General features: G+C 41.1%; 2 protein-coding genes across 4 annotated transcripts in view; one reads left to right on the forward strand and one right to left on the reverse strand.

The window, feature by feature from the left end:
- Positions 1–23,458, reverse strand: part of LOC309693852 (uncharacterized protein) — a 548,750-nt gene that overhangs the window by 368,165 nt on the left and 157,127 nt on the right. The gene's annotated exons all lie outside the window — the stretch shown is intronic.
- The window catches only part of ephb1 (EPH receptor B1), a 187,732-nt gene that overhangs the window by 79,978 nt on the left and 84,296 nt on the right, over positions 1–23,458 (forward strand). For both annotated transcript variants that reach the window (XM_082513439.1, XM_082513440.1), the window contains exon 4: positions 22,762–22,917. In XM_082513439.1, coding sequence (XP_082369565.1) covers positions 22,762–22,917 — 156 coding nt within the window. The remainder of the gene's footprint in view (positions 1–22,761; positions 22,918–23,458) is intronic.

Consider the following 23,458-nt stretch of genomic DNA (forward strand, 5'->3'; position numbering starts at 1 on the left):
CTCAGCATTGGGTCAGAAGTAATTGCCCATTAGCGATGAAGGAACAGGAACAGGAACAAAAAGAATATAAGAGCATGTAGTTTCATGCTGGAATAATTCCCCTCATTGATACCAACAAAACAAAAAGGTATTGCTTAGAAAAAGGAACACAGTAGTACTGTGTACAGTCTGGTAAAGTGTGGAAAATTTTCAATTAGTGCCTTTATTATGTAGCTCTTGAGACACAAATTAATGTAATTTGCCTAATTCACCAGAACCTAAGAAGGTAAAAATTAGTTTCTGCTTATAGTGACATGAAAACGAAAGTGCATTTATTCTAGCTATGCATCTGTATATTACATATTATACCCACCATACCAAAACTTCTGTTAGGTGGATCATCGTTTTGAATAGTTGTCCTTTTACATGGAAAGCCAGTTTTTTGAATTGATAAATGATGGTTTTATTTCTAATTTTTTTGGAAGTTCTTTGTCGTGACAGCAGAAATAACGCTTGTTTCTTTTGCAGGTTTAATATGTGCGTTTCAGTGTTGTTTCAGGGCATGTGCGAGCTTCCCAGCACCTGATTGCACTTTCATTAATCTATATGTTTTAATTGTTGTCAGGTAGCGTGTTGTGTATGTGTTTGGTTGAGCAGAGAGACCATGTAGAGTTGTTGTGCTCTGTAACGATGATGCCAGCATGCCATCCTCATTACCAGCTCCCCAGCCACTACGCAAGCCATTTGGGTATCCCCCACTTTTCCTCTCCCTCTTTCTCTGTTCCTCGCTCTCTTCCCCTTAGCTTTGTAAGCAATCCGCTAAATATTTTATCACCTCCCTGTTAAATCGAGCGAGACACTCCAAATAAGACCCCGCTACCTCTACCAATACAAAGCTTGTCTCGGCTGTGTGTCCTGCTTAACTCAAGTATCCTAAACAGGCTTGTAGGATGGTTTCACTGACCCTTCTTAGAACTGGTGTCAAGGCCCACCTGAGGAGTAATTGATGGAATCACCTCGATCGTGCTGGCTTTGCGTCATGTGTTTTGTTTTGAGTCTGTCTAAGCATTGATCATTTTAATGTTCCGTATGTTTTTTTTTTATTTGAAGTAATTAAAACACCACAGAAACCTAATTATTCTGTTGTTTAAGCTCTTAAAAGTGGACGATGTGGCATAGTTGCAAATTATCCTCTATGAAAACCAATTCAAAACTTTCGAGTGCTTATTCTTAATTTTGGTGTTAAAACTTTATTTCCTGTGGGGAGCCAAATTTTCGTTGGGCTGACAAATGTCCTCTTCAGGTCTATAAGGCTAGCTATATTTTGTTTAATTTTGTAATTGGTTATTCTCAAAGTTTCGTCTGTTTTTACTCTTTACAGGCCATATGCAACACACATAGCTGTTGAGACTCTCCCCACCTGTGTGGATGTGGAGATTTGTGTGGGCTCAGGGAATCGCAAAAGGTCTGGAATTGAAGCATTGCTATTGCAGCTACTGATTGCTTTCAAATGGATGTGAACGGGCTATGAATGAAATGGGGGAAATGAGAATTTGACTGGTTAATTTCATTATCTGTGGTACTATATGAATTCCCAGAATTTTGCTCCATACTATCCATCCATCCCTCCATCCATCCTATATTCCAGTGCAGTGACCATAAGTATGTATTTATTTACTTTAGTATTTATTAGGGGTGCAACGATATTCGTATCGATATTGAACCGTTCGATACAGTGCTTTCGGTTCGGTACGCATATGTATCGAACAATACAACATTTGTAATTTATTTTATCAATTTTCCTTCTGACGATGCTGTCTGTGTTGAGCGCTCAGTGAATCTGCATTCGACTACTCCGCCTAGGCTGCACTGTCAAGCCTAGGCGGAGTAGTCGAATGCAGATTCACTGAGCGCTCAACACAGACAGCATAGTCAGAAGGAAGAGCGCAGGGCAAGCTAGCGAGACAGAAGTTAAGCTCTCCTTGTAACAGGCAAATTGAACCTCATTCAGATCTGGCGTTTGGAATTATTTTGGTTTTCATGTGACGTATGACCCTGAAGGTAAGCGAGTCATGGACTAAAGTAAAACAGTATGTTGGATGTGCCATGCAATGCTCAATTACATTGATGTGAACTAGTGTGTTAGCGCAGTTAGCTCGTTAACGTGTTGGCCGTCTAGCCCCATGCACGGAGCGATCGGCAGTAGCTCGTTAACGGAGATTTGCCGTGTTGTGGCGTTAAGGTCATTTCAACGAGATTAACCTGAAAGCACTAGTGGGAACACAACGAATATGACTGCACATTTACGCCGACATCATCCTAGTGCAAAGACAAATACAACAAGCATGCTACTAACTTTAGCCGAGTCATTTAGACAGCTGTTAGCACATGATTCTCCTTATGCTGCTGAGAATATAGCCCAGAAGAAGCGGATAGTATAGCTTTTATTTTGGAAAGAGCCATTTCTCTGTAATAAACTCTCTTTTCCAAAGATGAGTGATTCCTCAATCAGATACAGGGCTCGCAATATCGCTAGCCCGACGTCCCGGAGCTAGCGATTTTTTCAGTCGGGCTACCAAAATCTATCTCTTCCCTGCCCGTCGGGCTACTGTAGGAAAAATATATGTCAATGCTTTTGCATTCTTTCAGAAATGTAGCTGGGTAATTATGTCATTGGCATCGGTGAGCCACTGTCAATATGTGACATATTGAAGTCGCGTTTGAATTTGCGCTTGTTTTTTTGCTTTCACTTTGCAATCGTGCGAACTGTGTATAGAGAGCGACAGCACTGATCTGTGAGTGATGATAATTTGTGCACCAATTCCTCTGACATCGTCGTATTAATCGTTAGCTTACTATGCAAACATGACAAGTGAAATCTCCCGCAGCAAGCTTAAACATGTGAGAGGTTGATCGCGCAGAGAATCGCTGAGCTTATGTGAGTGAGTGTGTAAAAGCATTTCAGTTCTGCTGAGCCAAATAAGACAGGTCAGGGTGAAGAAGTGACAGCCAAAGAAAAGCTTACCACAAAACGGAGAAGTTATGACAAATCAGACTATAAGGCAAAAAGAAAGTGCAGCTTTATGGTTTCATGGACAAAAGAATTTCTGTGGCTGCAATATGATGAGCTAAATAACCAGGGCTGCACATAAGTGGTCCGCAGGTGCGCATTCGCTGTCAAAATAAAAAACACGCACAAGGGTTAGGGTTAAATTTAAAAACTGTACTTTTGAGTTAAAATATATATTTATAATTTTAATAAATGACAAATAAAAAATGCATGAACATTTTTTTTGTATCGAAAAAATATCGAACCGTGACACCAAAGTATCGAACCGAACCGTGAATTTTGTGTATCGTTGCACCCCTAGTATTTATGTCATTCCTCACCCGAGCAGTCCTATAGGCTGGCACGCCAATATGAGTTCTCTCATATTTTCTCTCACTGTTAGGCTCCAGCAGGCTTTTGACATGCTGCCACATTAATATTACAAATATTCAAATAACTTTATTTAACATTCAGCAGGCTGACAGTGGCAGCAGGAGATTCACAGCCCATTGAGCAAGAGCGCTTCCCTGGGCTAAGTGCCGATTCATCATGGCTGCCTTACTCCTGTCTAATGGCTGCCATCATGGGGCATGAGCACACACACTAAGAAAAACATATTACTTCTACCACGTGTGCATTTTTAAAAATGTTAAATGTAGTGAGGTGGGCACATTTATCACATTATTAACCTTAGCCTAAAAGCTTATAAATCCCCATATATCCCAATAGGGTTCATTGTCACGGACATCAATTAGCAGGCTTATTTCTCTCTAGAGAATAAAGAGCTCTTGCTCAGAGTCTAGCAGTAGAAACACATTCATAAACTGAATCCATCCGACCAGTATTTTAATCTTAAAGTTCAGTTTCGCAGGCTATGCACTAGGTTTTTTACGTTTTTCTGCTCCGGTAAGTTTTTTTTATTACTTCTTTGTATGGCTTATCTGAGTGTAAAAGATCTGACAGACAAACCTGCAAAGACCTGGTAACCTATTAGAGCCCATTCCATCCCATTTGGCCGTGTCTGCTCCTGTTCCACAGAGTTTACTTCATTTGCAGAGAACCATCCATGTGTACTGAACAACACACACACACACACACACACACACACACACACACACACACACACACACACAGCATTTACTAAGTCACCTTGAAGCCCAATTAAGTAAGCATCTGACTCTTCCTGTTCCTATTAGTCTTATTGCAGAGAGGGCCGGGGTGGTGTGAGGAAAATGGAGTGGGAGGAAGAGACAGAGAAAAGCTTTAAGAAAGAGAAGAGAGTGAAAGACATCTTGTTTCCATGGCTCTCAATAAGCTGAATGGCAAAGAGCACTGGTGAAAGAGCATGACCCAGACAAAGGCCTTTTGAATCTAAGGGCCAAACAGAGTGTTTATAATGACCCGAAGCACAGATGCGCAGCTCTCACTGCAACAACAGACCCGGTCTCTAATGATGCGAGGGGAATCCAAAGATTTTGTTCACACATAATTGAAATAGCCACCACAACCAGAGCTGTTCTTGTGGAGGGACACAAACTCCTCCCCCTCCTCCTTATTATTAGTTTTTGCTCCCCTTTCAGCTGTTTTCCTCTCTGTATCTGTCTCTAGTCTGGCTTTCTAACCTTCAGTCACTTTTGGGTTATGGATTTGGCCACTGGGCTTATACTGGGGTTGCTGCTGCCATCTCTCACTTGGTCGTTCTCCCAGATGTGGAACGGGGAACTTATTAGGCGGGCCTGCCTTTGACCCAGGACCCCTTCTAATCTACTTCGCCAAATTCTCATTCAGTTCTCATCGTCTACTTCACAGTCAGCCCTCATACGTACATGTCTCCTCTCCTGCGCTCCACTCAGTGATTGACACCGGGAGCCGAGGCCAACCAGTGGCACAAGGACACAGGAAGACAAAGAACCCCCAGCATTTATCTGATGGCTGGGGCCCTGCCTAATTTGCCTATGTCACCCCCATGACAAAACACAAAAAGCTTTTGCTTTGAAGGGCTTTACTTCACCCTCTCACCCAAACCATGAACCCCATCAATCAAATCTACCACAATTTCCTTTTTTTAATGAATGCACATTTAGGAATTCAATGAAAAACAAAAATATCGCATTTCTATAAGTTTGTATTTCAGTGTCTGTGTTGTCTTCACAAGATACCCAAATGTTAAATGCCAAGAGACACTTCAGCTTGCACGGCATGTGGGAAACTGTATTCCCCCTCATTTTTGTTTTCTTCTTCCACGCCTCATCCCTCTGGAATATGCTCCAGCACACAGTAAAGAGGCGACACGTTGAGCCTCTTCGCAGAGTACTACCTGCTTTGGAAAGCAGAAACACCAATCCCTCCCCCTTCCATCGTACCTTATTCTCCTTCTAACCTAATCAGTGTCCATCAATATTCACTGTCCTGCTAATAAAACTGTTTGTTTGTCTGTGTGGTGTGATGGCAGAAGGACACATTTCAATTCCAGGAAATTGTCTCATCGCTTGCTGGAGGCTATCAGCTGCTCATTGATAGATGTGGATTAGTCAAATTTATGTTGTGGAACTTGTGGACTGACAATCTAATTAGAATTGAATTGCAATTATGGCGGGGCCGATATAGCTCTGTTCGTCCCACCTTCAATGACAACTCGACCACAAAACAACGAGTAATGTCAGGCTGGAAAACATTGACACTCAGTGAAGTGTACTTAAAAAATTAGCATGTTCTCTAGGGCTGCACAGGGGTGCAGTAGTTAGCTCTGTCGCCTCACAGCAAGAAGGTCTTGGAGTGAAATCCACTGGCTGGTGCTTGTCTTTGTGGCATTTGCATATTGTCCCTGTGCCTGGGTGGGTTCTCTCCAGGTGCTCCGGCTTCCTACAGCAGACCAAAGACATGTGTGCTAGGTTAATTACACATGTTCGGTTCTAAATTGGCTGTAGGTGTGAATGGTTGTTTGCCTCCCTGTGTTGGCTGTGGATGGGCTGGCAAGATGTCTGGGATACCCCACGTAGGCAGCTGGGGTAGACTTTGTGTCATGGCTCGCAAACTATTCAGTCTCTTTTGTGTGATGCCTGTACACACATTGAGAAGCCACACATGTACACGATTACTAACACTACCACCTCAAGCTGACCTCTGCGTGTCTAATTTCCTAACCTAATCATATTCGCCTTACTTCCTGCACACTTGAAGCAAACAACATTGCATATATACACTGTAAACGCTCCTATGTTTAATCTTTAATTAAACATATGCAAAGAATTATGTCTGTGTAATTTATGTTATGACACCCTGCATTATCCTAAAGTAATTCAGCTCCCCAGGTCGTAACTGAGCAGGCTGTATCAAACACAACCTCACAATGTGCAATTATACATCAATTAGACAACTCCTATAATCTGTATTGCTCTATATCATTGTGTGGATGTAATTACATGTTTTCCTTGACAGTTAAGTCAGCCTGTATTTTACAGGTTTAAGGCTTGTGGTTCTGCTACAAGAAAGGTATATTTTCAGACTGACAAATACAAAGAACACACAAAGCTCAGGCTATTTAATAACTTCTAAGACAGCCTTTTTTTTTATAACAACAACCAATTACACAACTATTATACTTTAGCTGTGAGTGAGTCTGTGTCAACAGGTCTGGTGCTACATACAAGTGATACAGTATATCAGAATTGATCTCTCCTCATACAGTTAACCTTTGCACATTGTTGTGCAGTTTGTGTAGTTTTAGTGGTGTACCTCTCACTTTTAGTTGTAACTTTTGACTAATATACAGTATCAGGAAATATGTTTTAATAAAGTAGCTGTATTATTAGGAAGATCAATCAATGTACTCAGGGATAGCTTTACCACTTACCCTCTATCCCCATTTTATGATGTCTATGTGCAGTACTTACAAAATAGAAAGAGCCTGAAAGAACTGAGATGTTATCTCAGTGCTGGGCCAGCATTACTATAGTGCTAGTCCAGGCTGCACAGTGGTATTCTCAAAGAGAATGATATCTGATTAGTCCAGCTATAGCTGACAAACAAATGGATTTGCTGTGTCTAGAATGTTCTCTAGGGGTGCTACATGGGCTGAGATACAAAGACACTGCTTTTGTGATGGGGCCAGCGCAAGGCATAATAAGACCCTTTGGGGAATGAACCAAACACGGAGTGAAAGGGACACAAAAGCACACATGCTCGTACACTCAGTCAATTTCACAATGACTCTTCCTCTATCTCTCTTCCCTTTTTTTCCCTCTACACCTCTTTCTCTCTTGCGTTCCTATAAACTGACCTTTATATTATGGGCTACCGTAGTTGGACTGTCATTATGTGTTTTGGCTTTGTAGGCCTGTTGAGTTTCTTAACTCTCACATAAATTATTGTGTTGGCCAGGTTTCGTGTCGGCCTCCCACAAACAGGACACACAACAAGTATTATTTGTGGATGTACATTCATTTATTTGTGCACGCACATACTATATAAGTATGGCTGTGAGGGCTTTACACCCACTGATTCTTATTCACTCCCTTCCTTGTTTTCTCTCTGTATCTCATCTTTTCTGCCTCTTTAATTCCCCATTTACCACTGTCCTGCTTCTCACTGCTAAGAGAGCAGTCATAGAAGGAGGGTGACAATAGAGGTATTAACCAAATGCATTCTGAGCTGGCCTGACTTGTGCAGTCAGTGTGAGGCTTTTACACCCCTAATGCCATGTGAATAGGGCTGCTGCTCCCCAAGAAATTCCTTTATGAGGACTCAGACCGAGGGGCCTTTTTCCTAGCTTTCGTGACCTGGGTCCACAGAGGCTGTGCAGTCCCTTCTTTTTTCTCAACACGCAGTTCTTCATTTTCATAAGCACTTAATCTGGATTGGAAGCCTCTCCATTGTGGAAATGGTTTGAGAAGGGGACATCAGCCAGACAAAAGTACTTGTCTTTGGCGAAGGGTGAAGGCTCTTCTTGGCCCTTTTCCGCCCATTCCATTCTCTCATATAGAAAGTCAAAGCCCCCTGTGGAATATAGATGTGGCAAAGAGGTATGTGAATGCAGACTTCGGGGGGAAAAAGACCTACCCTGCAAAAAGAAAAAGAAAAAAAGATATATCCACTTTTCGCACTATATTTATCATTTGATCCAAGCCAGAAGAGATCCTGTGATGCTGGCTGATAGTAAAGTTTGAGTTTGATTCCTCTAGGTTACAGTGCATAAGACTTTGGAGCTGGAATGTGTAACAAACTCAGACTGAAGCTTTGAAGTGTAATACTGTTGCCCTGGGCTTCTTAGCTCCAGGGTGGAATGAGATTACACCCTTGATCTGTGTTAGCGCCCTCTGATCTGAAGGATTGCAACACAAAGGTGTGTGCATGTGTGTGCGTGTTTAAATTTGCAGACATATGTGCATTTTCTATGTGCTTGACTATGTCTCATTATATGTGTGTTATAGAAAATATATTAATTTATACGTAAATGAAATTATTTGCCTACGTTTGTGTATATGTACGTGTTTGAAACACCAGTAGATGGTGTGGATACATGTTCAAACCTATCCTCCCCCAACAAATGACTTGTTAACTAATTGCTAATGTTGCTGACCTGATCTTACTGCTTTGTAGGTGAATCTCTCAGGATGCTAAGCCTATTCTTTCTCCCCCCTTTCTCTATGACTCTGTCTCTCTCCCTCTGTTTCTCTCTCCTTGCTCACTGCCCCGGAACACCTTAATCCAGTGTGAAAGCAATTGGCTCTCTCAGATCTAATCAATAGAGGGCCAGGGCAGCGAGCCAGGGGGAACATCTCTGGCCCCTGCTCAGCTACAATCAATTTAGAACCATCGATTCAGTGATTGAAATACAAAGAGGAGACGCGTTGGACCGTACAGGTGCTTTAGTGTTTGGGTGTGCCAACATGTTATATATCTCCTTGGTGAGCATTTCTCTGTATGTGTGTGTGTGTGTGTGTGTGTGTGTATGTATGTGAATATGTGTGCGTATGGATTGTATGATTTGTTTTTGAGCCATCTGTAGTAAAGTGGGAATGGCATTTAATCTAGCACCTGTGAGACAGGACTCAGGGGGAAAAAAAATCATTCCTAATCCAATATGTCCTGTTCAGGAAAGGTGTGCTTTATGTGTGTCTTTGTGTGCGTTCATGTGCGTGTGTGCATTGCATGCATTTCCTGTTCTTCTATGTTTCATTTTTTTATTGATTGATTTATTTCTTTCTATGTGACCTTAACCAAACAAGTGGTACTTTCCAAAAGAAAGAAAAAAGGCAAGAAAAACTATAATACATAAAAATAAACTAGAGAAATATGAGCTCAACTATATTTTTTAAAATACAAACCCATCTTTTGTGTGTACTCAAGGTTTTTTGCCAAGTAACTTGATGGCCCAGTCCCTATTTTTGATGTTCATATCTGAGTATATCCATTCAGTATTTGGATGTTCCTTGGAATATTTGTATGCAACAGGTACTGTATGCATGCTTTGTCTCTGCAACAATGCGTGTCTTAACTGTTATCATGCGATAACATTCCTGAAGTTTTCAGATACGTGTATGACACTCATTGCGTGCGTATGTGTCTACCCATGTGTATATCAGTGCATATTCTATTTATTTGGTCCTGTTTATTCAGCATTGCACTGTCATGCTTGTACCCCTTTGTGTGTCTATGCATTTGTGCAGTTTGTTGTTATTATTTTACAGAGCTGTAGGGCAAATTGTATGTTATGATACTGTATATTGACTTGAGTTTAATGTAAGCTCCAGTTGTTATGAAACTGAGCACGCAAGATCAGTTACAGTTTAGCAATGGTAGCCTTGCATTACTAAATTACGCTTTCAATACTTGCTTTACAATTGCTGATTTTACAGAAATTGTGCCACAATATTATGTCTGCTTGTGTCATTATTTTTTTAAAGACAGTACTGCTGTGTTTTTTACAGTATGTTAACCTAATTAGGCAGTAGCATGAATACAAGAAGATGTGACTGTGGCAGAACAGAAATTGATAAGCTTTGGAAATGTACCTAATCCAACCTTACCTACTTTAAATGACCAAGTTTAAAATCTCTTTTGTTTAAGCAGGCACAAAAGTGCACTGGATGTTGTTCGACCTTTGCTTCATGTTAACTTTTTTCTGTCATTTATATGGATAATCTAGTTTCCCAATTGGTTATGTTGTGTTACTCCTTGATTTTCACTTGGACAGTGTGTTGGTATGTATCTCACCACAATGTCAAGAAGTCAAATGAAGACTGGCAATTTCCAATTTGAAGTGCACACGGTCTGTGTGTGTGTTTTTTTCCTGACTTAATGATGTCTGTTGCCGATATTGTTCATTACCTCAGAACAGCCCAGCAAATCCCCTTTCTTGATAAAGCTGATAGATTTCTTGAAAGTTAAATTTGCTTTCATCTTGATGTGTTTAGCCCCTAACTACTTTACTGACAAATAAAGGTGGATGAGAGGAGAATGTTAGCCAAGCTAATGTCCATTATGAACAACACCCGACACTGGCCCTGAGCAGCTCGTGCAGTAGTTGACTGTTACAGCAACTGTGCAGGATGGACTGCAATCATCACCCAGTAGCAGTCAGACTCTTATAATCCACACATAGGATAAATACCTGGTAAAAAAAAAATAAAATACACGTGTATATTTTCTAATTTCCACTAAACGTTTATTTCTGCATATTTTTAGCATTTTTTTCTACCTTTTGAAAAAAATGTATTGTTTTCTAATATTTCTATAATTCACATCATCTTTCTGCCCTTATGCTGCTTCAAAAAGTGAAAAAGTGAATATCTTTCTAAAAGACTTGATAATAGAACGTCCCTCCGTCCTCCTCCGCTTATCCATTTCAGAGTTTATGGGGGCTGGAGCTTATCCCAGCTACCATATGGATTAATATACAGAATACGCAGGTTGATATTTAAAACCTCAATACCAAATATTACAGCCAATATTTGATAAAAACACATAAATGAAATGTAAATATAAATGAAAAATGTATTTGTGTTTCAGTATCTGTTCTGAAGGCTATTTGAAGTCCAATATCTTAGCGCTCCATGAGCACCAGCCTATGATGCAATTTTTATTCTTTATCTCCATCAAGCGAACAATGCACAGTTGCATCCGTCCAGGCACCATATGGATGTACTCACTTTAAGCACAAAAGCACATTCTACCCAGCTAACACATGTGTGCCCCGTTTATAGCTCTGGGCTTATTGACCAAGTCTGTCTGATAAAGGTCAGAACTGTCCGCATTTTGACGGGTGGTGTGGGGGTGTCAGTTACCTATAACACCCAACATTTCTGTGTGTTAGTGTGTGTTTGTTTCTGCAGAAGGCGATACTGATAAGGTTGTGAAGAGGTCAGGCAGATGTAAATATGGCATGAATATAGATGAGCTCTGGGTCCGGTTACCTTTTGAGAGTTTCACAGCTGCAGGTGCACTCTGTGCCAGGAAATGGGGTCGGTTTCTTGTCATGCAAAATGATATTTGCTAAACATAACCATTTGTTTTTTTTGTTTTTTTTTTTAACATTCTGTGAAAAAAGAAAAATTTTATGCATGTCATTCGTCTGTTGAGTCACAGTCACGCATGGACCTGATTGTTGCTGGACTGTGTCGTGCAGAACATGTAGCTTAGTTAATTTAAAAAGTATTTGTCATGCAACCTTTTTTTTATTATTTCCTGGTGCCTCTTTGTCAGTTTTAGCAGTAATAGCTTAGCTGTCACTTAGCATTCAATGAGAAGTGGCTGCTTCACACAGCGCACATATTGTGGGACTCTGCCGCCACCAGCTTGAGTGACAAGATGTACTCCTGAGTGCTTTCTCACTTTATTTAGCTCACACCTCCCCTTTCCGCTTTCTCTCCCTTTCTCACACCCTTATATGCTGCGCTTGGGTCGGTTTTGCTTACCTACGCTTCACACATAATTTGTGCTTTTTTTCTTATGGTGCAAAACATTTTGTCATTTCTTCCTATTACGCATAAAAGCAGCGAGGGCAGTGCGCAGCGGATGGAGGGATAGCTGGAGGAACATCTTACTAGTGAATGTAGAATTAATATAGCTATTTTTATAATAGTTGATGTCATCACAATCCAAGGCTTCAGAGCTCCTGTGTAGTTCACACCACCTCTCCCTTCTCATTTTCGCCACTCTCACCTGTCCATCTCTTGTCTTGTTAGTTATGTCTGGAGCCTAAGGGCTGGCTCTAAATTTTCTATTAGATTTTAAAAAGCCAGACTCCTTTTCTTTCTCGTTATCCAACTGACTCGTAGCCTGCTACCGTCTGATAGCATATTTGCCGTGTATGAAAATGTCAGCGTCACCATGAGCTGGTGCAGATGCTCGGTGCTGGTCAGACACATGTCACTGCTCTTTTATGTGGCGATGCTGTTGTGAACAGGAGAGCCTCTTCCTGAGATCATCAAAGGGACGAGCATAGCTGTGTTCAGCTGAGTGTGTCTGCCATGGCTGCTTGTCTTTGCCAGAAAATTTTGGTGTAAACATTGTGTTATGTACGCTCAATTAGGAATCAAATTAGAGAATGGTAAACAGTGAAGGGACCTTTGTTTTTCAGTTGTTTTATCACTCTACTCCACTTGTATGTTCATAATTGCTAATCCCTCTTGCCAGGCCTCTACACTCATTAGCGTGCCCCCTCAACCCCACCCTAAGATTACAGGCTGGGTATTTGAGAATAGATGAGTGTTTAAAGCTGACTTTTAGCCTTGCTACAACAGTTTTTTTAACATTTGAACCAATCGGGAGCTAATGTGTGTTTAAGATCAACAGTCTCCACTAGATAGTGACACTAGATAGATAGCAGGACTTTGATAGTGGTAATGTAAGAAAGAATGTTTTCTGCTTGCTTGTATAATTTTAAGGCAAATATAAAAATGTGCAAAATAAATAAAACCCAGTGAAACCCAATACGTGTCTTGCAGTATCAGTGCAACAGTTTTTGGGTGATGCATGGCTTAATCAATAATTATCCACACCTTACAAGATGTGTTTGTACTTTATCCCTAGAAATTTAATTCAAGTCTTAATAAACTCTTTATAAACTCTGGTGTCACACTCCATTTTATTTTGGAGTAACAAGCTGAGCCGTGACACTCACCATAGTGACAAATCATACATTTGTCTTTTGCAAATGTGAATCATAAATCCGGAGTGGGTTTTTACTTGTTGTATTTGTTTAACAAAACAAGTCAGTGTTGTTTTGTAAAATTAGTATTTGTTAAAAAAGACAACTTTCTGTCAGCAAGCTATAAACATTTAGCTTTGAGAAACCTATTGAGGTTTCATCCACAATCATCGATTACACACATTTTCTTTCATTGAATAAAGTTAAAGGTTTCCTGTGTTACCAAATGAGGCTAACTGATTAAAAATCCAACTGTTGCTGAACATATGTCACCGTATCTTTCTGGGGGGGGGGGTTTGTACTTGAATTTGTATTTTGGAAATACGTATTTGTTCGTGTAAATTAAATCCAATTTTTAATGATCAGACTGTCTCCGCATCTTATTATTCTACAGCAGTGTTTGTTTGTAGTGTTTAGTCTGTAATATAAGGTTTAAAGGCTGTAAATGGAATATGTCGAGCAAAGAAACAGCAATTTAGGAAAAGGAGCAAGAGTAGGCATCTTTGGCTAACTATTATAGATTAATTGTTCTAGATCTGCTTAAAAGAGACAAGTGCTGAGAGGAAGCTAAAGGTTTCACTACTTTGAGTTTGATACTGTTTTTCTTGGAAACACAAGGTAATTAATCACAAGGTAATCATAACGGCTTCTGATGATTATTCTGATAAACTGACTGATGAGTTAAAGCACTTGATCCACATTTACCCATTCATGCCAGTTTTTTTTAAGTATATGTATTTATTTATTTATTTTAAGACACACTGGTATATCTATCATATACACTCAGACCTTGATGATGCATCTGGAGAAGTTTTGGGCATTCAGTATTTTTTTAAATGGATACTAAAATAAAATAACATAAATAAACACCCAGTTTTTGAGTTAATGGCTCCCTTCTCTGATTTCCAGCTACTGAAACAAGTAACATATCAACTAAATCATATTTGAATTTCAATTAAAACTAAACTGAAATGGAAAAAAAATCCACTGAGAAAACGAACTAAAGCTGAAAATATGAACCAATATAGGTATAAATAAATCAACAAAGCAAATTAATAAACCAACAATGGGGAAAAAAAAACATAATGAAAAAAGTCACTAAATGAAAAATTAGTCACTCACAAACATCACAATAAAATAAATGTAAGTTACTAATGGTGGTGGATTCAGTTTATTACGCGAGTAATTTTAGATGAATCGTATCCTGCAGCCAGTCAAATGCTGAGCATACAGAATGCCTCTAGCTAATGTGACATCCCTCCGTTTTCACCCGTCATCGAGAAACTCTCGATCCTTGCACCTCCTTGTGTGTTGTCTTTTTGTTTTTGTTCTTTCTCTATTAGTTCACAGCGGGCAATGAGCCTGGCCAGTCCCCTGTTAGGTTCTGATTACAGTGTAGATTGTAGTGCAAGCACATGTTACTGCCTGCTGAGTGGTGATATGAGGGCCGTCTTCTCTACTACCCTGCCAACCAGAAATAGACTGGCACAATGGAGTTTCCTGGAATTCCAGCACCTCTGCGGCTTCTCTGTATCTTTCTTCTGCTCCTCTCTGACCACTTGTCCGCCTGAAATATAAGCCTGGAGCCCTGGCACAGAGTTGCATCTTCCTGGAAATAAAACTGACCTAAGCCAATGTGTCATGACATGATACAGACAAGCCAATTGCCAGCGTGCCACTCGAGTCTATATGGAGCTAAAGCATCGTTTGGCTCCCTCGATCTGTATCGGGCTCGTATTATACACACGCATACGCAAGCACGGATGCACGTGCACATGAGGACACACAATTCATGCATGTGCTTTCAGAAAGCCAGATTTCCCAGTCAGCTGGTCTGTCATTGGCCGGCTGTTCAAAGGAAAAGTGTGGGCCAAAAAAATACTGGCTGTAAGGTTACTATGGTAACAGCCTGCCCAAGGGCGTGGGCTGTCTGCTAAATTGTTTGCTGGTTTGTTAAGACTCGCACATGCACAGATACGTGCACACACAAATTAATTTGGAGCAGAATGTGTTATCCTTTATTCATTGTCTGGGAGACACATGTTCGTTTCATTAGCATTAGCAGTGAAACTGTTGAATTTCATATCTGTATGTGAAGCAAACTGAATATTTTGGAGAAATCACACACAGGCCTATTTCTCTCCCTCCTTTTTTTTTTTTTTAAACTGGACACTGTCTCATCCTTTACTTATTTCACTGCTGCACTGCCATCTATTGAAACCAGTCAGACATGGCTTTTCTTCTCCGGACATGTTCACATTCAGGAGTGTGACAGGACTCAATTACTATAATTTTCTAAATATTAGGACCTCAGTGTCTACAACTAAAGTAGGATGCAAATTTCTTTTACTTTTCATGTTGTTGTTTTTTTTTTTCATTCCTTACAGAGATTTTGCCTCACACAGCAATATACAGCTCAGTGTTGAACCACAGCTCTAATTGGAAGACATCTTGCTTTCTCAAGGGGGTTTAGCTATTGTTCACTGAAGTTTCTGCAACATCAGGCATTGCTGTATTAGCTAGCTGAAAGAATAGGTATGTCCAGATGAGCAGTGGCTGGGACTACGGCAGCAGAAAGTTCAGGATAGCTGTATGTGGGCAACATTCATGGGCGTGTGAGTTTGTGTGTATGTGGGTGGTTGTCGGTTTAGCTGCCTGCTTTACCTTGGATGACAGGCTCTGACAGGGCCAGAATGGACAGATGATTAATGTTCAGAGGGAGTGTTCTTTGGGCGGAACATTTCAGCACCGCTGGTCTTAACAAAAGCAGACGAGGTATGCTTTAAGCACTGCACCCTTTTTTGACCGTCCCTTTTATTCCTGAAAAACCTCTCTTTCCCTCTTATCCCTCCTACATTCTCTCTCTTTCTTTGAGATTAAAAGGCGATGACAGGGCATAGTGGAAACTCATACTGACCAGACTTGCCAAATGATGTCACCACTGTGAACTCCGAATGCCTTTAAAACAAGGGAAGGAATGGGATCACTTGTGAGAAGATGCATAATATCTGGCCAGTGTTGACCTGTGATGAGGAAAAAAAAAAGCTCAATTATTCTTAAATCAGTTTCTATAAATTAATAAATCATAGCCCTGAGAGGACTTTAACCCTGACTTTTAATATCCTGCGGGCATTTTCTGATGATTTTGACAAGGCTTTGTTTCAGCCCATGCGTCGGTCTCAAATAATTGTATTGTGTTTTTCAATGACCTTGTGAAGAAATGGAACACCTGGGTTGGAAAAGCAGCTCATTACGTGGATTGTGGCTGGAAAATGAACAATGACAGAAGAGCAAGGCTGAATACCAATACACTGCACCGCTGATTGCCTTTTTGTTTTAAGGTGTTGGCTGTCCTGACACTTTTTGTGTCCCCTCTGTCAAACGAACCTGTTCATTTCACCGCTCAATTGATGTATTTTTTTTAGATATCACATAAACATAAATACACAGGCTTGGCGCAACCACATCCTCTGCTTGTTTTAGTAGGAGAGTGTTGTTTTTCTCAGAGCCTCAGCAATAAAATCATAAAATAGGGGTCAACTGGAGTCTTGACCCAGACATACGTCTGTCTGCATGAGTGTCTGTGAGTGAGTGGGCGTATGCATGAATCCAAAGCCTCTAAAGGCTGATATGTCCCATGTGATGGATGAGGGTTGGGGTTAAGGGTTCACTGGGGGGGTTAAGGGCGGTTCTTCAGGGTCGCTGGCAGGTCACACACCCTCTTTGCATCAAAACCTCACACAGACAGAGTCGGAATTCCTTTTTTTTTTTTTAAAAAAAGCTATATTGATTACATCAGGCCAAAAGCTATTTGATGAAACCAAACGTCTTTGATGTCGCTTACTTTATATTGGATTGCTGGATTTTCATTACATGAAATGGAAATTCCTTGAGAAATGATCAGACTTATTACATAACCTTCTCCATATCAACTACTCCATGTTTGATTGCTTTTCCCACAATTATCTGTCAAGCAATTTACAGCGGTTTTAAACCTCGTGCGTGCCTGGGAGCCATTCCCATATAAAAGTCAGGGAAAGGATTTAGTACAGTATACTGTAACTTTGATTGGGTTTTTGCATAGGAGACCTGTTTCCAATCTTGTCTTGGTCATAATCCTTTGGCTTTCTTCAATCCCTGACTCGCGCATTTCCATTTTATCTAGCCGACACCTAGTGATGCTTCCCTGACAAGCTAATGTAATATTTATCACTCTACCTCCATTAATCCCACGTCTCCAATTGCCTCCAATTCTTATGGGTTATAGACATTTTGCAACTTCACACCTTAAACACATGCAGCTAATGCGAGACATTCCCAGTGTGCTTCCACGTTTGATGTATTGCCTGCAGTTTGCACTGTATTATGCGCTCACCGAGCATATTGCTTAGCCTAACCCCTGAGCAGCTCTGCACATCAACCATTCTTAAAGCTTGCTCTCAGAGACTTTCTCATATTGCTAATCTTCTCCTGTTTGTCCTGCCTAATCGATACATCAATGTTGTGCGAAACATTTTCTCCAAATTAACAGTTTGGTGTATAAAGGTGGTCTGCATGCTTCTTAACGCCGGAGAGATTTAGGTTGTCGTCATTATCAGTAATCTTGAACCAGGTGGGAAAATGACATTGAGGAGATCGTCATCTCAACTCTGCTGCTCAGGCTCTGCTATGACATGAAGTCATCCCAGTTAGACTGTCATGAGTAGTGAGCAGCGATCCACAGCTGCCATACCTCCGTCAACTAACTGTAGAGTGAGATAGAGAGAGAGGGAGGGAAAGAAAGACAGCCAGCCTTCGAATAGAGTCAGAGCTGTCAATCAAGGCGAGAAAGGAACAACGGGAGGAAAGGTACAAGGTGGGGGGGGGAAAGCAATTCCAGGGAGAGAGACAAAGAGAAGTCAGGAAAGAGAAGTGAGCAGGAGGATTGAACAATGCAAAGAGAGTCCTGAAGGGACCACTTCAGAGGACTGAATGTTTTGTTTCTGCATACAGCCATTTCAAATGTGGGTTATTCCCCCACTGGGGAGACTAATTGCTTGTTGATATAATATTACAGCCTTCATCTCCCTGAAAACCAACACATCTGATGAGTTATGGCTCTGCGTGCTACATGTTTTCTTTTTCTTCTCGTCCTTCTTCTTCTTCTTCTTCCTCTCCTTCTTCACCTTGTTCCATCCCCCTTCTGCGGCACAGGAACTCCTGACCTCCTGCAATCTAAATATTCACAAATCAGGAAGAAAGATTTTGGGCTCAGTTCCAATATCAATAAAGCATAACGATACATTCTAGGGGCTGCCTGCTCTTCGAATGAGACATTTGCGGTTTTGTGAGTTATTGACATAATAGTTCAAATCACTTTATCATTCTGACTTTCTCTTTTTGCCCATATCTATTCCTCCTTCTGGTTTTGTGAGGCAGACTAGTAGGGCGCTAATTGATGAGTTTAATGGTAACATTCATGCACATACGATTTGTCAATTACAGGGAGAAGACAGAGGAAAAACAGCAAGTACGCCCGAGGCACAGGTTTTCAGGCACCAGAGCAAAAAAAAACAAAAAACCCAAAAAACATTATGGTGCAAAGGAACGAGGCAGTTTACCTGAAGAGATCCTATGGATTGAAATGTTACATTTGCATAATTGTTTTTTTTATGCTTTTGTGTTTTGCTTGTGCTTTCTTTTTTTGTCTGTTTTAAGGATTAAGTCATTGCTGAGAGCAAATAGTGCGCAAACCTTTCCTCAATTAAGGAAGAAAACCAGAGTGGGGGTTCTAATCTAGACAGATATTAATCTTATGTTGTGTCTAAAGTGTTTGCTTGCGTCTTTGCGGGGCTGCTTTGTTTCTGCCAGGTTGTCACTTATCTCACCTCCTGTAATGCTGATTGTAGCGTCTTCGGTTTTCCCAAGGAGAGGTATTAAATTATCTCAGGTTCTGTCAAACATGTTTTAGTCCAGTGGCGGAAGATGCGGGTGCGCCATCTCATTTAATCGGGTCAGCTGTAGTCATAGTACGTGATATCACTGATGCCAGTATGGGAGCGTTTTCGTAGGATTATGGAGTGTGTGCATTTACATGAGTTGTGTACAGGAATCTAAGAGTGTGTGTGTATTCTTTTGCTCATAGGTTTGCTTAGAGACTCATTTGTAGCACCGCTATCTCAGACTGCTGAATCAGCACGGGCTCTCCTGCTTTTCTCCTCACTTTTTCCCATGTATGAGTGTCTAGCCCAGCTACTGTCTGTCTGTAAACACACAACCCGAGGGCAGAATCCAATGCACATATTCTCCTCACACCCCATTAAACACACGCTGAACAACCTATTGTGATCCCTTTTCAGAAGAGCCGAGCAATGCATTTGAAGCTTTTCGCTTGCTTTTGTGAGACGCCATCTGCATGCGTGCGGTGCTCTGCTCCCCCGATGTTTGAATTTTATGTGGCAAAGATGATGAGACATAAGATCCCTTCCCTTCTCCTGCTAAAAATGAATTTTTGATCTGCGTTTTATCGTCTTGTAATCTCTGATATTGTTGGTGGTTATTGCTTTATAAAATGGGTCTGCAGCTGGTATGTGCTCCCACATATGGCCAGGGAGAGTTTTATAGAGTCTCTATGTTCTTGTATTAGAAGAAGCTTGATCTCATCACACATGGAGTCAGTGTTACAAGTCAAGAGAGTTTGCAAACTATCAGTCCCACACTAAAAAAAGAGCCCCCCTACACACCCGTAGGAACATTATTGCCTATATGCAGTAACATTTTCACAACCCTTGCACATCTGCTGTATCAAGACAGGTCTTAAACATCCACGACATAGCAATAGCAATATGTTCTTCTTCTATTTGGACTTGGTGCAGTTTGATCATGTATGTTTGATAAATATTGGTGCTCTGACTGTGTGTGGAAATTGCTGTGTGACTAGACATAAGGTCAGTCAGTTAGCCCACAGTGTGTCCGTCAGCCCAGCCAAAGGACATGTAAGAACCGCGGCTCGCTGGGAATCGCCTTCACTTGTGTGCGTGTGTGTGTGTGTATATAAATCATCTCTCTTTTTAACCTGATTTGCTTCTCATTCTTTCTTTATCGCTAATCCTTCCCGACAGCTTATAAGAGGGGCTGGCCAAATCCTAGTCTATAAATGTCAGAAAATAGGATCTATAAAATGTCCAGCATTTTTAATTTTTTAAGCATAATATTTTTAATTGTGTCTCAAAGACCTGTTTAATTAGCAGTGGAGGTTTCCCTTTCATGCAGTGCTATATTTTCTAGTGTTTGACCTGGCAGTGAGGGAGAATGGGCCCAACACCTTGCCATTGTGGCGATCGTGGCTCAAGAGTTGGGAGTGGCTCAAGGTTGCCGGTTCGAGCCCCAGCTTGGACAGTCTCGGTCGTTGTGTCCTTGGGCAAGACACTTCACCCGTTGTCTACTGGTGGTGGTCAGAGGGCCTGGCGGCGCCAGTGTCCAGCAGCCTCGCCTCTGTCAGTGCGCCCCAGTGTGAATGTGTGTGTGTGAATGTGTGTGTGAATGGGTGGATGACTGGTTGTGTAAAGCGCTTTGGGGTCCTTAGGGACTAGTAAAGTGCTATACAAATACAGGCCATTTACCATTGTTAGTTTAAATAGCTCTCCGTTTGGCAACGTGTTCATATTAGAATTGAAGGCTCTTAGTCAGATTAAACTAAACTATTTTGTTGATGGACTGATTTAAGCAGTCTCTATTAATATTTGAAATACTTAGCCAAACCACTGGCCCGTCATTTTGATAAACTCTGTCATTGTTTTTCTTGATAAGCATCTTAGTGCTGGGTAGGTGTTTCACTTTGTGAGCGAAATGAATAAAATGACTGTTTTTATCTGTCTATCGCTCAGGCAAATAGACACAGCCTTGCCCCATTAAATGTATAACTTATTCCCCTTTTGGCATGCAGCAGTGCCAGAGCATCCTCCCTCATCAGTAAGCCTGCTAAGACATAGGACATTGATCATAGTTATTTTACTCAGTAAGCCCCTCCACACCACACAGAAACTCTTTGTATTCTTTTGGGATATTGGGGTGAGTGGATTAGGTTATTGCCTGCACTTAAGCACAATGCTATCAGCTACAATAATCTTCATAGTCCACCGTGGCCTTTAGAATTTGGGACTTTAACACGTCACACCAACATCCACAAACTAGTGCTGGCAGGACTGTTTTAGAAATCCTCGTTCTTCTTATCAGTAAGGCCAGTATGACTCTCGCAGCCTGTCTGAGATTGTGGTCATGCTGCAGAATAACTTTTAAATGATCAGAGCCTAATCGCTCTGGTATCAGGCGATGAATAAAACATTTAAAGTGCCCGAAACTTTTGCACACTGCTGTGCACGAGGAAAACGTAAATGAGTAAAAATTCAGTACTGCGCTTAAATATGTCTGCATACAGTAAGGGGTCAAATTTACTAAGCAAAGCAAATGAAAACACAATGCAAAAATGTGCCAGTGGGTGTGGAGGCTTCTGCTAACAATGCCCTAATTTAGAAACAAAGACGCAGCCGGCTCATTTTAATATTGACCAAAAGCGTCTACCAACAGAAGAACAAACCAGCAGGTCAAAAGCAAACAGACCCAAAGAGGGAGCGAGTAATGCACTAACCAAAGTAATATGAGCTAAGCACAGGTTTCAGGCATGGTCCTCTGTCTGGATATAGTATAGTATTTCAGCTCTATAGGTAGCATCGAATGTGGATCCAAATGTTTTTGATGTAAGGGCAAACTCTGTTTCCATTAGATATTCCTGGGGACTTTGTGCTGTCTTGTAGGCTGAGGCGGCCATTCACTGGATAAATCTGACAGCTCAGGTGGAGTGTGGGATTTATCTGGAGGAGGGATTACAAACTGTTCAGCTATACTACCTGAAATTGCTGTGTCACACCTGTAGAATTTGTAGAAGAACACAAATCATTATTTACCGCAAGCTCTTCACCAAGCCTTTGTGTGCCTACAGATCTTAAGATTCAGACGTTAAAACACTTTTGGGCTTTTGTGCACTCTGCTGTTTTTCAGAAACCTGAAACCCATCGGTCACTGTTAAAAGAAAAAAAATTAAATAAATACCTTGGGTGGCTGTAATCCAAGACACATCTGTTTAGGTATTGGGGTTTTCCCTCTCTCTATCACACTGAGTTCAGAGAGTTCGGTTAAGTTAAGTTGTGTTTAATCAATATGCCTGTATTATAGATATGCAGAGCTCGCCGCTAAACATTCAGGGCGAGGACTCAGTGGAGAAGTACAGGATACAGCCAAAGCTGCAGCACCGTGTTCACATCCTTGAGCCATCCATCCATGCCAATTACCTCTATTTCTGATAACATCTTCCACTGCTGTCCCACATAAATTAACCCTCCTAGCACCAGCGATGACAGCCACATTAGGAGCAAAATAAGACATGCGTTAAATATAGCGGAGTTTGGGAGGGGGTAAGAGTAACTTGCAGAAAGGCAATTGACAAAAATCACTTAAAAATAGCTTAACCTTGTGCTTGCCTTAATTGAATTCATGCTTTTTTTGTTGTATTTTACAGTTCTAACAGTGTTTTTTTTTCTTGTCACAGCATGTCCACCGGGTACCTTCAAGTCGACCCAAGGTCCAAGTCTTTGTCTACAGTGCCCTCCTAACAGCCGCTCCACATCTGAGGCTGCCACCATCTGCGTGTGCCGCAACGGCTACTACCGTGGGGATGGTGATCAGCCAGATAAACCTTGCACCAGTAAGTATCCAATAAATTAGATTGGCTGCGCACTAAGGCACTAATACATATTAAAAGCCACATATAAACAAAATGTCAGAAATGGCACTTTCTGGCATTTTCTGAGACAAACTGAAAAGGATCCAGTGGTCTATCACGGCTATCACAGGGTGAGACGCAGGGTTATCTATTTTAATTTAAATGCATATGAATGTGCATTTATCCAGCACCCATCTTGTCTTCTTATTGTCTTCTTCTTAGGATTGATGGAGCTCCTTGTGTTTCCTCTCAGCTATCTCTCTCTCTCTCCACATCCTTTCTCACTTCTCTCGTTTTTGCTGTTGTTCTTTCTCCGTGTCTAGTATCATCCCCTGAAGTCCTAATTACTCAGGCAAATGCTGTGAAACTTCGACACTGTCCTGCCGTTATCCGCTGGAGATCCAATAAGGCCTCTCACAGCATCATAGTTATCTTAATATGATGTAAAAGCAATATGCTAAGCCTTCCTGTTATCCCTGCTGACACACAGTTATGCAGAGGGAGAGCATTGTTAGACCCCAAA

The sequence above is a fragment of the Aulonocara stuartgranti genome (genome assembly GCF_965226115.1).
Source record: "Aulonocara stuartgranti genome assembly, chromosome: 18".
Lineage (NCBI taxonomy): Eukaryota > Metazoa > Chordata > Actinopteri > Cichliformes > Cichlidae > Aulonocara > Aulonocara stuartgranti.